The sequence below is a fragment of the Lampetra fluviatilis genome, chromosome 44, assembly GCF_964198595.1.
Source record: "Lampetra fluviatilis chromosome 44, kcLamFluv1.1, whole genome shotgun sequence".
NCBI lineage: Eukaryota > Metazoa > Chordata > Hyperoartia > Petromyzontiformes > Petromyzontidae > Lampetra > Lampetra fluviatilis.
Window position 1 is genome coordinate 2273551 of NC_136318.1, and position 16433 is coordinate 2289983.

General features: G+C 48.6%; 1 protein-coding gene across 1 annotated transcript in view; it reads right to left on the reverse strand.

Moving 5' to 3' along the window:
* NDUFB11 (NADH:ubiquinone oxidoreductase subunit B11) overlaps positions 1-13220 on the reverse strand; it is a 60123-nt gene extending 46903 nt beyond the window's left edge. Inside the window, exon 1 of the mRNA XM_078876361.1 lies at positions 12872-13220. Within this exon, the coding sequence (XP_078732487.1) occupies positions 12872-13129 (258 nt within the window). The 5' untranslated portion in view covers positions 13130-13220. The remainder of the gene's footprint in view (positions 1-12871) is intronic.
* Between the last annotated feature and the right edge of the window lie 3213 nt (positions 13221-16433).

A 16433-nucleotide genomic window follows, 5' to 3' on the forward strand; every position in this document is an offset into this window, starting at 1 on the left:
AAATTGTATTTCGCATTTCTATCGCCACATTACTTGCTCCCAGGTGCGAACGAAGATGGCCTCCGAGTTCCTCAACTGCAGTTCACTCGACACGAGCCCGCCCCCTAAGCCTCTCCCATCGCTGCGGACTCTGCAGTCCGTGACGCTGGCATCGCACGAGGTGTCAGAAAACTATGACGTTGACCGCAACGAAGATGAAACGATGAAAATCCTCGCGACACGGAAAATTTCCGGTCGCGAAACGGGAGGTGCGGAGCCAGGCTCGGGGTTCCTCGCACGCCCGGCGAAACATAATGGGGACGGGAGGTGGGGGGGGCGGCCTTCCTTCGGTTGCCTCTTCAAAGTGCCAGCGGATGTGACGGTGCTCCAGATGCGTAGCGGGGGGGGGGATGAGAAATGCGATTCCAAATGGCCACGGAGAAACGGCGCTCTTCCAGGACGGTCCTTGGGTTGGAGGGACAAGCGACGGGAAGTTGAGGGGACGAGGTGGTGCCTCGTGTCCGCGGGTCTGACTCGGGGTCACGATGTTTTCAGGACGGCCGGATTGTCATGTGGCCCTTCCGCGTTGTCATCGCCACGCCGCCGATTGCTCGGCAAAAAACGAAACAAAATCTCAAAAAGCACGGATGCAATTCATCAAGAGCACTTTCACTCTTTCATCATCATCATCATTATTACTACGACGACTACTGCGGACTTTATTTGCCGTTTCAATTTTCACCACCGGCTCAGAGCCTGCCGACGGATTTGGCCACCGGTGCGGTAGTGCTCGAGCGAGGAGAGCGACGCGCCGACTCTGGTTAGCACCAAGCCCGGCACAGGGAGCCGACAAGACCCCCGCCCCGCCCCCCCCCAGCAAACATTCAGAATAACAGTTTAACAATTCAGCGGAGAGACAGATTGTACGTGTACGGAGTAAACGGAGGCAATAACAACAAGGTAATTGATAATTGTTTTTTTACCCTTCTATCTGGCAACAAAACCGACACTTTTTTTTTACAAGGAATCATGTTTGCATAGACCACAATACCTGCAGTCATAATGCAAACAAAAAACACAACTCTGATAATGTATGCACTGTCCTTGAAGTTGATTGGCCCACACCCGAGACAGCTTTCCTTAGAGCCTAGTCTCACATGGGTTGGACCAGATGACGCCAAAAGGCGTATTGTGGTCTATGCAAACATGACTCCTTGTAAAGAAGGTGTCAGTTTTGTTGCCAGATAGAAGGGTAAGAAACCAATTATCATATTTTTTATTGGCAAATGAGGTTCCAATGGTGTAAACAAGGTAATTCCCGCACACGGTCATCGCACCATCGACGGGTGGCGGTGCTGCTGCTGGTTCCGGTGGAACGCTGCTTTACAATCCTAACACTGCGCAAACACTCTCTACATGTGAACACTCACTGGTTCCCCCCCCCGCCCACCAAAAAATAAATTCACCAATCAAATGCGGTCGTGCATACTTCAATATCTGGTGCAAGGTCGCATATCCGACCGTCACACACTCACCCTGATCAATCAACCCGCTCCCAGTCCAGTAATTGTGCAGTGATGCGTCTGCTCACACATGCAACCTTTTCACACCAGCAGTTTTTATTTTATTAAGACAGATACAATTACACACGCGCACACACACGTGGCAATGTAACGATTTTATCCAATGAGTCTCATCCCTCTAAACCTCTACATGTTGGCCGTGGCATTTGCATCAAGATTTCAGAGCGTCCCAGGTGCTCAATGATTGGAGCCTGTCGCTTGCCGTTCTGAAGACCGCTGGGAAGATTGTCCATTTGAAGCGTGAAGTACTGGACGCCTGGCACATGTCCATGAACCTTTCAAGCACGCAGTTCAAACTGCGGTGCAACGCATCCCTCACTGCAAGCATCTTAGCTGCACAATTCTAGTACTGGAGGGGATAGTCTTAAGCCTAGAAGCAAACGGCACGTTACTATTTTTCGATTTAAAGCTTTCGTGACTGCAGGGATTCATCTTCTTGGTTCTTTCGGTAAAGTCACGTAGAATGGAAATAATAAAATAATAAATTAAAACATAATAAAATAATTCTCACGACGTTTCGGCCACAACGCAAGCAGCTGTCCTCAGGTGAAGACCACGTCTGTCGGGGAGACATTCAGACGCTGTCTCCCCGACAGACCTGTTCTTCACCTGAGGACGGCTGCTTGCGTTGTGGCCGAAACGTCGTGAGAATTGTATTTTATTATGTTTTATTTTATTATTTCCCTTCTACGTGACTTTACCGAAAGAACCAAGCAGATGAATCCCTGCAGTCACGAAAGCTTTAAATCGAAATTTGACGGCAGAGAAATGCGGGTTCAAACGACACCATTGGGGGGGAAGCGTGCCCCAGCATCCTTCTTCTTGTACGGAATACAACCCGGCACTCTCGCGCCAAGGCCAGTCGGCCGCCAATGAATCGCAACGTCGTCATCAACGCTTTCAACAATCGTCTTTCATTCCTCCAAATAAATCCACCTCTTTCTTCTTCTTCTTTGTCCATGGGATCCTTTCAACAAAGCAGCCTCTCACACGTTTGTATTGTCCGCTTGATGCGAGGTTACACCGTGGGGCTCCAACCAGCTTGTGATTTAAAGCCAAACGGTCTCTCTGCTCCAAGGGCGACGGCGACGCGTGGCGCGCAAAGCTGGCGCCTGTTATTCCTGTCGGCCGCCTTGAAGCGATGCTGGAAATTCCACATTGTCATGGTGGGGAGCCAACCTCATCACAATACAAGCACCGATTTAAAAAAGCTTTCGTGACTGCAGGGATTCATCTTCTTGGTTCTTTCGGTAAAGTCACGTAGAAGGGAAATAATAAAATAATAAAAATAAAACATACCTAAATCATTCTCACGACGTTTCGGCCACAACGCAAGCAGCCGTCCTCAGGTGAAGAACAGGTCGGATTATTATGTTTTATTTTTATTATTTTATTATTTCCCTTCTACGTGACTTTACCGAAAGAACCAAGAAGATGAATACAAGCACCACCAACTGATTCTCATTTTCACTGATCCCCGAATAATAATAATAATAATAATCGGAATGAGCCACACTTCCTGTCTGGGAGTTGAACTCTGCGTTCTATTCGTACGCCACCTTGGCAAAACTAGTGAATAAATGGTTGAGTAATAAGTTAATTATCTAAGTCCGACACAAATGGGCCCGTTCAATGATCAAGTCTGTTTAGTTCAGCCATGTGACCTGAGAGTCAGCAGACAACTAAAGCTGAACGTTTCGGAGCGATGCCAGGCGCTCACGCGCACGGGCCAGACGGAGCACTGCACTGCGGCACGGCTTTTGGGAAGCTTTCATCTAGCAGTGGATTGGTCACGGCTACAGAAAATAATAATGATGATGATGGTGGACTACACATATGTGTATGTACTCGAACTCGCGCACTTCAACGACTACGGAAACTCAACAAGTAGCCGCAATTCGGGGTGGCTATTTCGTTGAAGATTACAATTAATGATTTTCTCCATTTTTAACCGGCTTTGTATGCTCAATTTGCCCCGATGTAATATTTACATATAATTGGGATATGATTGGAGTAAATCGTCAAAAATGTACTCTAACCTGTCATGATGATACAATGCACGTATCATGAACGCAAGGGTGATTCTAACGAACGAGTCAATGTACGTGCATGATATATTTATACAGGGACTCCTCTAATTACGAAGGCGTTTGGTTGCAGAGGTCTGTTCGTAAGTTGATTTGTTCGTAACTCCAACTTTACTCCCATCGATTCCAAACATGTTGTACGGCGTGTACACTAAACATGGCGAATGGCTTTAAAAGTTGTATCATCTCCTGGAGACGTAGATGCCACTGGTTCTTCACGTACTGCAAATGAACCTTATGACGGGACCCCAGGGTGTCCCGAAGAAACGGAAGTCAAAATCGTAATTAATTCATTTATTTTTGGCGACTCCGTCCCACCGCGCAACATCTCACAGGGGGCACCCATCATTTAAGACGGGAGGCGCTCGTGCCAATAATTGCGCCTTCCAACCCAGTAGCGTTTGTTCAACGAAGCACGACTCTGACGATGAGGCCGAGAGGGTCAAAGCTGGTCCAGAGATTGCTTGCTCAAAGCAAATCCTGCTGGATAATATTGGTCTGTAAAGCAAAGAGGACGATGGGCAAAAAATATATATATAACATTTTCATTGTGCGCAAAACCAGAATGGAGGAAGGACCATTCATATTTTATCTTCTTGGTTCTTTTGGTAAAGTCACGTAGAAGAGAAATAATAAAATAATAATAAAAATTATATTTACGCTCCAAGCCTGGGGTGTTTCATTCAGACGGCTGCTTGCCTTGTGGCCAAAACGTCGTGAGAATTATTTTATTATGTTTAATTTTTATTATTTTATTATTTCCCTTCTACGTGACTTTACCGAAAGAACCAAGAAGATGAATCCCTGCAGTCACGAAAGCTTTAAATCGAAATTCATATTTTAGTCGTTGCCCATTCGGCAAAGTATCTGGCGGAGGGCAGACAACAGTGGCGGTGGCAAGCATCGGCCTTTAGACGTTGATCTACCCATGAGGTGGAGATTCATTCAGTATATTTCTACTATGCACCAGTTTCACAACCGGGAGGGTGGCACCGCGCTTGGCAGTTACAACCTCGATCGTAGGTCGGCATAGTTGACATTCCCTCCGCTGGGAATAACCTAAATAAAGTTGTTGTTATTTTTACTTATTTTCTGCACAAGATAATACTGATAATCTCTTCTTCTGCAGTGCTGGATTAGAGGCCAGATGCATAGCCACCACCACAGCCCGGCCAGAAATCATATTCATTCTTGGCGGGAAGTTGTGCTCTAAATTTGCATGTGAAACCACGCACACTCGGAGCAAATTCAAATTAAACAACAAAAAACGATGTTTCCCTTACGCCAAAGAGTATTTATTTAGCGATTCCCATCACAGAGTGGATTACCTCTGAACCGAGTTGTGAATTAATGCAAACGACGCAAGCTGCAAGGGTACTTGGAATCAAACAGCAGAATCATCTTCTTGGTTCTTTTGGTAAAGTCACGTAGATGGGAAATAATAAAATAATAAAAATAAAACATAATAAAATACAATTCTCACGACGTTTCGGCCACAACGCAAGCAGCCGTCCTCAGGTGAAGAACAGAGCTGACCTGTTCTACGTGACTTTACCGAAAGAACCAAGAAGATTAATCCCTGCAGTCACGAAAGCTTTAAATCGAAATTTAAACAGCAGAATGTTAATGTTAAGTCGCCACCTGCTGATACAACGACAAGATTGAGCGCACCACACAATCATTCACGTCGTGTGGATTATACAGCTTCAGTGTGGAACGAGGATCACGTGACTATCACCAGCATTGGTTCAAGCAAGGCTGGACCCTGCTGATAAACGTCAAAACCGGTGCAGCATTTTGGTCGTCATAATCAACGTTTTTGGGTTAGATCGCGTTATTTATAAATGTGTCGTAACCCTCCACCACCCGACACGGCCAATCAGCAAAAAAGTGTCACGTTGACAAAAGACAAATAGTTCACTGCTTTAGCCCACCGGTGTGTTGAAGAGTGACGTTTCGCTGGTAATTGCATCCAGCATCATCGGGCAATTCGCCAGAATGGTGAGGGGCTCTGCTCTGGCTCCCGGTCTTAAATAGAGCAGCAGCAGGGTGACGTCATCATTTAACTCGTCATTCTGTTCGCGTTGAACCAATGCTGCTGCAATTATGCACTCACAAGAGGTCGTGTGGCTGATGCGATGTGAAAAATACACTGTTCTGTGTGGAAGCAGAGACATGGCAAAGAGAAAAAAATGTTACTCTAACGTTTCACTAACGTCACACCAATAATGTGGTTTGGGCTCATATCCTGCGATTGAAAATCGATATTTCTATGGCAGGGGATCAATACCTCCACAGGATGACCCATTGTGGTGTTACTTGCATTATGAATGCACGAGGATGCTAAGGTTGCTGCCTCTCGGTGCTGCGATCCTGCTAGAACACAACAAACAAAGATCCCCATATAGCCTTAACAGACTGAGGGGACAAGTGCTGTTAGCGAGCACCTGTGAAGGCCGGCACGGCACACGAGGGGGTGGGTGGCCAGCACCACGCCCGACCGCCTTTGTCTCCCTAGTGGCGATGTTTACACGCCTAGGACCGGTTCAAATAATCGTCACTGGTGTTGGCCGTGAGCGGGAATCGAACCCGGGTCACCAGGTTTGTAGCGCAGCGCGCTGATAGCTACACTACCGCTCCCCGCTACACACAGACACACGCAGACACACGCAGACACACGCAGACACAACCAACCCATCGCACCGCAGACCTCCCCTTGCGACAACAGCGGCCACTGCCTTTCAAGAAGGACTTTAACTCGGTTAAATAAAGGGAGCTGGCCATCAAGACGTGAACAGGACAAAAAGAAGCATCCCAACATCTGACGGTGAGAACAAATGTCATAACCGCATCACACGCGAAACGCAATTTCCTCAACACGAAGCGCTCTACCTCCCCGTGCAAATAATCGCTGGCCAGGTTTGGGGGACATCAAACAAGGGATGTGGGAACATCAAAGAATCCTTAGAAATGGGTAAGCGATACGCACAGGGCACTTCACGATGAGCGTGCAAGGCATTACTTTTCATCAATTCCCTCCCCCACTCCCAGGATCAAAGGTGGGGGGTTGGGGCTGCTGGCTGAACACTCGAAATGAGCAATAATAACCCAGTGGGCCAAGCAGTCGACTTGGAGGAAGAGGGGGGGGGCGAAATCGACAGCCGATTTCAAATGTTAAAGCCGAATCGCAGAGTCGAGCGAGTCCCACTCTCCAGCAGCGGCTCCTGACACCGAGTCGGTGGCGGAGATTCCACATTACCATGGTGGGTGCCCCGTCCCTCCACAACACCCACCGTCACACCTCTTGATTTAAGAGTCGTACTGAGCTCATTTTTCACGGATCCCACAATGACGACGGGCTGAGTAGCACGCCCGGAGGGAGGGGGGGGAGCAGTTTCGGCATCGGTTTCAAGCAAGCCTGGACCCTGCTGATGAGGCGGCGAATGTCAAAGCTGGTCCGGAGTTTCGATGCTGCTGAATTTGTGCGCTCCCAGAAGGCCGTGCGACCGATGGGATGTGTGCAAGAAATGTCTTTTTTTTTTTCAGTGGAGGGACAGATATGGGAAGGGGAGGTATTGCGTGCTTATTTGTCTTGCTGCGTATAATCTCCACAATGAAGCTAAAGACGACAATTGTAATTGTGCCATTAGTAATTAACTGTAAACACAATGCAATTGTAATTACAATTTCAGCTGACAATACTGGGATAATCGTGGTGATACTCGCCCCCCGGGGGGGTCTGCTGAGCAGACCTCCGACTGGGATGTGAGATTACTGTGCAATGATTCAACTGTGCACTAGTGCCACCTGGAGGATTTAATCCGACCGACTTGACAATTCTTCATAGCTACGGCCATTTATCAAACAATCCACCACCCCATTTCCCCACAAACCGCCCTCCGAACCCCCCCCCCCCCCCCACCTATAAACTAAACGGGAATTATTACATCTGACAGCGTGATGTCGAAGCTCTGGGCGCCCCCCGAAACGCGGGGCCCGGGGCAGTCGCCCCGATCCTAGGGACGGCTCTGCTCACCACACTGCTCCGTGCTGGGAGTGTATCAGAGATCGCAATCGGGTACCCGATACCCGTACCCTACCCGATACCCGGCTACCCGTACCCGGCCGGGTACGGGTACCGGTAGCCGTTTGCGACCCTGGTGCGGCCGGGTACGGGTAAGGAATCAAAATCCGTTTGCGACCTCTGGAGTGTATGCATGCAATACGGACGGGCAAGACGATGCTGCTGCAGTGCCCTCTGCTGTCCACCGTGCAGCTCTGCAATCAATAAGCCTATAACGTCGGCCATGCACGGTGGCCACTCGATCCCAGCACGAACCAGGCTCAGACCTGCTTGGTTTGACGAGATCTCACGAGATCAGGCGCATTCCACGTGTTTGCTCATATCACTCATGCCTGTACTATACCGAACACTGTCTAGGGCACTGTTGGCAAACGTGCAGAAAAATAATTCGTCGGTTTCCATTGTGGACGAAACCCAATAATAATACTGGTTGGAACCTCCTGGTTCGACCAGCCCACAGGGGATTATTGTGCCCGTCCGTCCGTCGTGCAGGGAGGGGCTGGGTGGGGAGGGGAGGGTGGGGAGGGGCTGGGTGGGGAGGGTGGAGAGGGGCTGGGTGGGGAGGGTGGGGAGGGGCTGGGTGGGGAGGGTGGGGCTGGGTGGGGGGGGCTGGGTGGGGAGGGGCTGGTCACCCCGTGGTGCCCTTATAAAACTCAACGTTTAACCTACTCACGCCGGCTTGTGCCCGCCCTCACAGTCGGGCATATTTGCGGAATACACCACGCCGCCGTTGACCCTGGCCATTGACCGAGCAACCCAACGTTCCTACCAGCTCCCTCCGCAGGAATGTGTTAATTGACGTTTATAAAGCGTCCTTAAACAATCGTTCTCATGCTGCTAAAACCCAGACGCGTGTTCTCCAGTCTGGTGCAATAAAGTCGAACACAGTGCCGGTACCGGATCTCGGTCCAAATCAAATCCTGCCAACCCGAAAACCGATGCCAATTCCTGGGCTACACCGCGTGGAGGTAAGACAGATGGAAACCCGGTGTAGAAGCACAAGTGGAGACTCCTTCAGCCGCACATGGCCACATCAAGTACGTTGTTCAAGGCAGTTGGCATACGAGGTGGCACGCTTATTCCAACTTCCTGGATTCTGCGCTGAAGGCGCTTGGCACGGTTTGAAGCGAAACATCTTAAACTACACGCTTTAATTTAACTCACTCTGTCTGTTGTTGTTGTTGTATCCTCAAATCTTGTAACTCAATTTTTACCCACTTCCCAATATGGTATCGACTGCAAACTTGGTATACTTATGTCATACTGATGACAATACTATATTCTATCATTAAAGACATTTAAACATTCTTTTTTATGTTTCGGCTTGGGTCTAATTGTCCACGCTCAACTGACGTTGGCTGTAATTGGCCACGGTCCCTGACGTTATGGCAAGCTTCGGGGCCACTTCCTGGAGTCGTGGAGTTCTTCCATTACTAGCACATTTCATAAAAAATATTTACTTGTGTTTTTTTTATCAGGTAAGGCCCACTGAGCTATTTAGCTCTTTTTTTTAAAGCGACTAGGCCACAAATGATTGCTCAATGAAGCCAAATACTCTCAAACGTATCATGTCGATTCTAAATGTGGAGCAAATACCAGGCGAGGTAGCGAAACGGACCCAGAGAAAAATCCACATGACCACGGGGAGAGAGAGAGACACACAAAGTCAAAATATACAGCAGGCGTCAGGGTTGGGATCAAACCCACGACCCTCCTGCACACCAGGCGATGTAGTGAAACGATTTCAAGTTGACCTTGCTTAACCTGGCGGAAACTCAAGGGAGAAGGTTGAGCCTCATTCGCACGAAGTGACCCCTTGGTTACCAAAATGACACATACAAAACAAGGGAAGAACGGCAATACACACACACACGAAGGCTAATGTTTCAGCCAACGGCACATGAGCCCAGAGGAAGCGGGCAACACTCTCTTACGATGCGGTCGCCAGACATAAAAAATCGGAGCGGGGGGGGCCTTCAAAATTCTACAAATTGCCACGATTGGGGTAGCGACTTGATTCATCGTTGCGGTGAAATGTTGTCGCACCTCGGAGTGTTGCCGCAGCGGTCTTGCAAACCCGTTTCTGTTTTGTTAAAAGATTTCCCCGGCACAATCCCCTGAGATGGAGCACCTCAGTCTGCAAGGGTATCCGGTGTGTCCACCGACGCATAAATAGCAAAACACGTAATGACGTGTAAACACTACGTGACATTTACATGAATCAAACATTGCCTATAATTATTATCCATCGTTACACCCTCTAGCGGTGACGAAGGCACATGTGATATTGTTGTGGAAATCTGAGATCACCACTGTTCACCACTGGATGTCTCTCTATAAATACTGCCAATGGCCCAAATCATCTCCATCAGATCTCGAAAGCTGAGTCGACTCAAAACTGAGACTGTGGCTCGGATGAGTGACTACCATCCACGAGGCTATGCGGTGGGTAACACCGTACTTCTATGCTCCCACGTCTATGCCTGCCACCGGCGTCAACCCGCACTGACCGGCCTGCAGGAGTAGGGTGAAATGACCACCCACGACCCCATGGCCGTGGGGATGCCATCATCCAGTAGTGTGCACACACATTCAGTGTCAAAGTCAAGTGTCCCCCTGCTCAAACAGCCAATGGGAAGCCTGCACATCTCCCATTGGTTGGCCATGAGCCGAAGTGGAAATTCCACATTCCAATGACAGGGCCCAGTCTCTCCAGCGGATGACCAACGGTGACTTCCCGCAAAGTATTACTCACAGGGAATAACGAGGTGAGTTTACCACGAGCATAAAAATAATTTAGCGCGCAAGGGATTATTCCTTTCCTTATCGCGCAAACTTATCGTGGTGGCACTACGTTTCACACACGAGTATAGTCTGCCAGTACGTAGGCTATTTTGCTGCGTGGTTTTACAAACGTAATTTGAAAGCATTTTTTTTTTCTTCAATGTGGAAACTTGATGCTGGCACAAATGTCAAACCGGTTTTTTTTAATAACACTTTTTTTTTTGGTCACATAATATCCATTGTGAAGCAGCAGCCAGCGGCGCAGTATCTGTGGTTAGTGGAGCTCCGGCATTAACCAGGGCGGCCGTGTGGTTGAACCGCGAAGCTCTGCAAAAAAAGTGGCAAACACACTGCTGCTCGGTGGTTTTACCATCCCAACGGGGATATCGCTCACAGAGACAGCAACGATGGCTTACTGAAGTCTGCCATCAGACTCAATCGGAATCTTCATTGACACTGGACAAAATCCGATGAGCTATCAAGCTCGTTGACACAGGTCTCCAATCGTGCCCTGGCCACCTGGGCAGTCAGCCAGGAATGAGGCATTGGCCCAGAATTTGGTCACGATCAAGCACTTGCAAAAATGTGCAATGAACGTGAGCCAAAGCGAGACAGGGCCTTGTAATGAACAGCACAGCCACTAATAACCACCACCACCTCTTCCTTCCTGCTGCCACATCCCACAACTGCTGAACAGTCGGTGCCCCAACCTCCAAGGCCTGCTCTCACCAAATCATCGCTATCACCCTCTGGCTTCAGGGCTTCCCCTATTGCTGGACAGTCACCGTGAGCGGTGACGTGGCCCAGCAGAGAGGTTCGCCGCGGTTCGAATCGAGCGGCCACCTCGGTCAATACCGCGCGTGTAATAACCACAACAATAACACGATGCGCCATCGGATTCACACCGAAAGTTAAAGATTGGGCTATTGCGTGACGGGGGTCAGGATTCAAATTTGAACATTACCCGCAAATCGCTCAATTGAGCATCTTCACAGCTCTCAACTCATACGCTTTGACTCCGAATTCCTCCTGCACAGGGAAATCGAGTTGTCAGGTCCATACGGCGTACAACCGTTTCAATACGGGCAACAACAAACATGTGAAATTGTTAATTGTTTTTTTTGCCCTTTTATCTGGCAACAAAACTGACACCTTTTTTTACAAGGAGTCATGTTTGCATTGACCACAATACCTGCAGATGATGCGCCTTTTGGCGTCATCTGGTCCAACACCATGTGAGACTAGGCTCTAAGGAAAGCTGTCTCGGGTGTGGACCAATCAACTTCAAGGGCAGTGCATACATTATCAGAGTTGTGTTTTTTTGTTTGCATTCTGACTACAGGTATTGTGGTCTATGCAAACATGACTCCTTGTAAAACAAGGTGTCAGTTTTGTTGCCAGATAAATGGGCAAAAAAAACAATTATCATATTTTGCTACTGGCAAATGAGGTTCCAATGATGTAAAATTGTGTTTCTCACTTGTGATGTTGGGACTTTGTAGGATGTACGTTGAGATTTGTAAGGGCACGGGGCGACCAATAGGGTCTGAATTGGTCTGTAACAAAGTCGGCACCTATGAGGGATTGACGACTGGTGAGTGTGTGTGTGAGTGAGTGTGTGAGTGAGTGTGTGAGTGTGTGAGTGAGTGTGAGTGAGTGTGTGAGTGAGTGTGTGAGTGAGTGTGTGAGTGTGTGAGTGGGTGAGTGAGTGAGTGTGTGAGTGAGTGAGTGTGTGAGTGGGTGAGTTTGGGTGAGTGTGAGTGAGTGTGAGTGTGTGAGTGAGTGAGCGTGTGGGTGAGCGTGCGTGTGAGTGTGTGAGTGAGTGTGTGAGTGAGTGTGTGAGTGAGTGTGTGTGAGTGAGTGTGTGTGAGTGAGTATGTGAGTGAGTGTGTGAGTGAGTATGTGAGTGTGTGAGTGAGTATGTGAGTGTGTGAGTGAGTGTGTGAGTGAGTGTGTGTGCGTGTGTGTGTGAGTGAGTATGTGAGTGAGTGTGTGAGTGTGTGAGTGAGTATGTGAGTGAGTGTGTGTGTGAGTGAGTGTGTCAACACAGCAACAACAACGACCGCTGGCGTCTGGGCCCGAGACATGGCGAGACATGGCGAGTCTCGGGCTCAGCAGCAGCTGCAGCCAACTTGCGTGAGACACGAGAGAGACAGAGACACGAGAGAGACACGAGAGAGAGAGACACGAGAGAGAGAGACACGAGAGAGAGAGACACGAGAGAGAGAGACACGAGAGAGAGAGACACGAGAGAGAGAGACACGAGAGAGAGAGACACGAGAGGGACACACGAGAGAGACTTTGACTCGAGTGAGAGACGCGAGTGAGAGAGGCACGCGGGATGTGACTCTGACCTTCTCGTACACTTTGATCCCGTCCTCGCCGTGCCCGTGCTCGCCGCCGGGGCTGTGCTGCAGCGCCTGCCCCACCAGCGAGCTCGTCGTCTTGTTGTGCGCGGTGCTGGACACGCACCTCGCCTGCTGCTGCTGCATCCTGCTGCTGCTACTGCTGCAGAGGACGCGGGGCCCGCGCACAGCCGCCGTGCCCCAGGCGGCCCGGAGCAGCCCCAGCCTCCCGAGCGATGCGGCCGCTGCTGCTGCTGCCATGTTCATCACCAACAACCTCCGCCGCCTCGTCGTCCTCGTCCTCCGCCTTGACCTCTTCCCGGCTCCCGTAGCGCACCACGTGGGCTCAAGGCGGCAGTGACGTGCGGACGCGGTACGGCCATCTTGCCTCGGGGTGGTGGGGGGGTATCGATGGCGAGAGACGGCGATGTGACCTGCATAGTGGCCATGTTTGGTAGGGGGTGTGTTGATGGGGGGGGGACGATGTAACATGCAGAGTGGCCATGTTGGGTAGGGGGTGTTTTGAATGGGGGGGGGGGGGGAGAGACGACGATGTGACCTGCATAGTGGCCATGTTGGGTAGGGGTGTATTGATTGGGGGGGGGGAGGAGACGGCGATGTTACCTGCAGAGTGGCCATGTTGGGTAGGGGTGTATTGATTGGGGGGGGGAGACGGCGATGTGACCTGCAGAGTGGCCATGTTGGGTAGGGGTGTATTGATGGGGGAGGGACGATGTGACATGCAGAGTGGCCATGTTGGGTAGGGGTGTATTGATGAGGGGGGCGGCAGTGACCTGCGGTGTGGCCATCTTGGATAGGGGAATCGTTGATGGGAGGCAATAACATGTAGAGTGGCCATCTTGGATAGGGGATTCATTAATGGCTAGAGGGCAGTGTGACATTGCGGAGTGGCCATGTTGGGTAGGGGATCCATTGATGGCAGGCAATGACATAGTGGCCATCTTAGTTAGGGATTCAATGACGGTAAAGACGGCAATGTGACCTGCAGTGGCCATCAATTTGAGTCAGGGATTAATTAACGTGATGCAATGAAATGCAGAGTAGCCATCTTGGGTAAGGGATTTATTGATAGGAGGCAATAACATGCAGAGTAACCATCTTGGGTAAGGGATTCATTTATGCGACTGTAGATCGGTCACCTTGGGTAGGTAACTATCCATATATAGGGGCCCCGGTATAAAGATTTCGTGTGGTTGATCCCAACCCTGACGCCTGCTATATGTATGAGTTTGCATGTTCTTCCCGTAGTCGTGTCGATTGTTCCACGGGTCATCCGGTTTTTCCCCCTCCACGTTTATAAACATGCGTTTAGAGTATTTTGCTGCTATAAATTTCCGCAAAAGCAACTTCGTTGAACTATGTGATAGCAAGGTCACTTCTGAAAAAAAGAGTTTTATATCACTCAGTGGGCCTTACCTGGTAAAATAAAAACAGCAACAATTTTAAATGCCCCTTTAAAATTGGTCATCGGCAAACCATGTGACGTTAAGTGCAGTTTCCAATACGTACCAAATATCGGCACAAATCAAATCAATTATTTCTAGATTTGAAGTTTTCGTGATTGCAAGGATCCGTACTCTTTGGTTCTTTCGGAAAAGTTACGGAGGTAAAAAATAATAAAATAATTAGTTTTTTTAGAAAGAACAAAAGAGTATAAATCAAATCAAGCCGCCCGAACACACCAATTTAAATTCCCGGATTGTCCGGCACAATGATACTCCACATGTGTCAATAACAGCGGGGCCTTAAAAACAAATACCAACCTAAACGAGACATTTTGGGCAATGGTCATTCAAAGCAAACATTGGGGATTTATAATAAATTTGTAAAAAAAAAAGTTTCCCCAATCAAGTTATTTTTTTAGTTATCTTAATTTTGGAGCTTTCGTGACTGCAAGAATTATTCTTTGGTTCTTTCGGTAAAGTCACGTATAAAGATAAAAGAATAAATTAAATAATCGCTAATATTTATTCAATTAAATAATAGCTATTACTTAATTTATTATTTTATCTTTATACGTGACTTTACCGAAACAACCAAAGAATAATTTTTTTGTAGTTATCTATAAGTAGAGCATTGTTTCTTAACCTGGGGGTGCGAGACATGTCAGATTGTTTTGAAGGTAAATAATCGAAAACAAATTCAGCACGGGCACGTAGGTAACACCTTAACTTTGTTTCATCAAACCCTGTGTATGTATTAACATTATACATGTTTTAACGATTGATAACCAAAGGGGCGCTAGGCTACAGTAAAGGTTGTGAACCACTGAGTTACAGCAACAGACAACCCCATCATTAATCAAAACAAGTTTTCAGAAACTAATTTCTAACACATTCCTGCGGAGGGAGCTGGTAGGAACGTTGTTGGGTTGCTCGGTCAATGGCCAGGGTCAACGGCGGCGTGGTGTATTCCGCAAATATGCTCGACTGTGAGGGCGGGCACAAGCCGGCGTGAGTAGGTTAAACGTTGAGTTTTATAAGGGCACCATGGGGTGACCAGCTCCTCCCCACCCAGCCCCACCCCACCCAGCCCCACCCCTCCCATCCCCCCACCCAGCCCCACCCTCACCACCCAGCCCCTCCCCACCCTCCCCTCCCAGCCCCACCCAGCCCCTCCCCACCCAGACCCACCCTCCCCAGCCCCTCCCCACCCAGCCCCTCCCATTTTGTATCCACGACGGACGGACACAATAATCCCCTGTGGGCTGGTGGAACCAGGAAGTTCCTACCAGTATTAACATTATACATGTTTTAACGATTGATAACTAGATGGGCGCGAGGCTCCAGTAAAGGTGGTGAACCACTGAGCAACAGACAACCAAATCTTTAATCAAAACAAGTTTTCGGAAACGAATTTCTATTAAAAGTTATGAAATGCTGCTGGCGCATTGCTTCACGACGGACGGAGCGCCGCAAGGTCAAGGTGGCCCTTGTCAAGGTCCCGCCGGCCCTCGATCTGGGGTCACCCGGCAAGAGATATTTCGCGTTGACAATCATGGCGAGTGGACACGGTGCTACTTGGCCATCTTATTGAGGAAATCAACGGTCAACAAATGTCGACAATGGGCTCATAGCAACTCTATAATGCACTTCAAGAGGCCAGGATTATCTAAGCTGATGTCAAAGCATGAATTAAAATGTCAGGCGTTGTCCCACTTCTGTAACTTTCAGAAGTGAAGTCGAAACCACAAATTGAGTTTTCTTATTGGTGCTAAGATTTAGACTCTGTTTTTGTTCCTTTAACGTCACCGCTGCATTGATGTTTTAACAATTTTAACATGCCATCTTAAACATGTAAATGTAAGTGTGGTTATGTTGCAGCTTCATTTGTTTAGTTTTTTTCCCCAATGTTACATCTTTATAAATAGTATCAATGACCCAGCCAGATTGCAGGCAAATGTTACTTCGGGAAACGATGACTGGATACTTTCAATGGGATGTTGATACAAAAAGGCACAAAGTGGGAAACCGTTTTCATTGCAAGATCTTCCAAAACATCAATGAATGCGAGAGCCCACGGAACAGAGATGCATAAGAGCACAAATGAA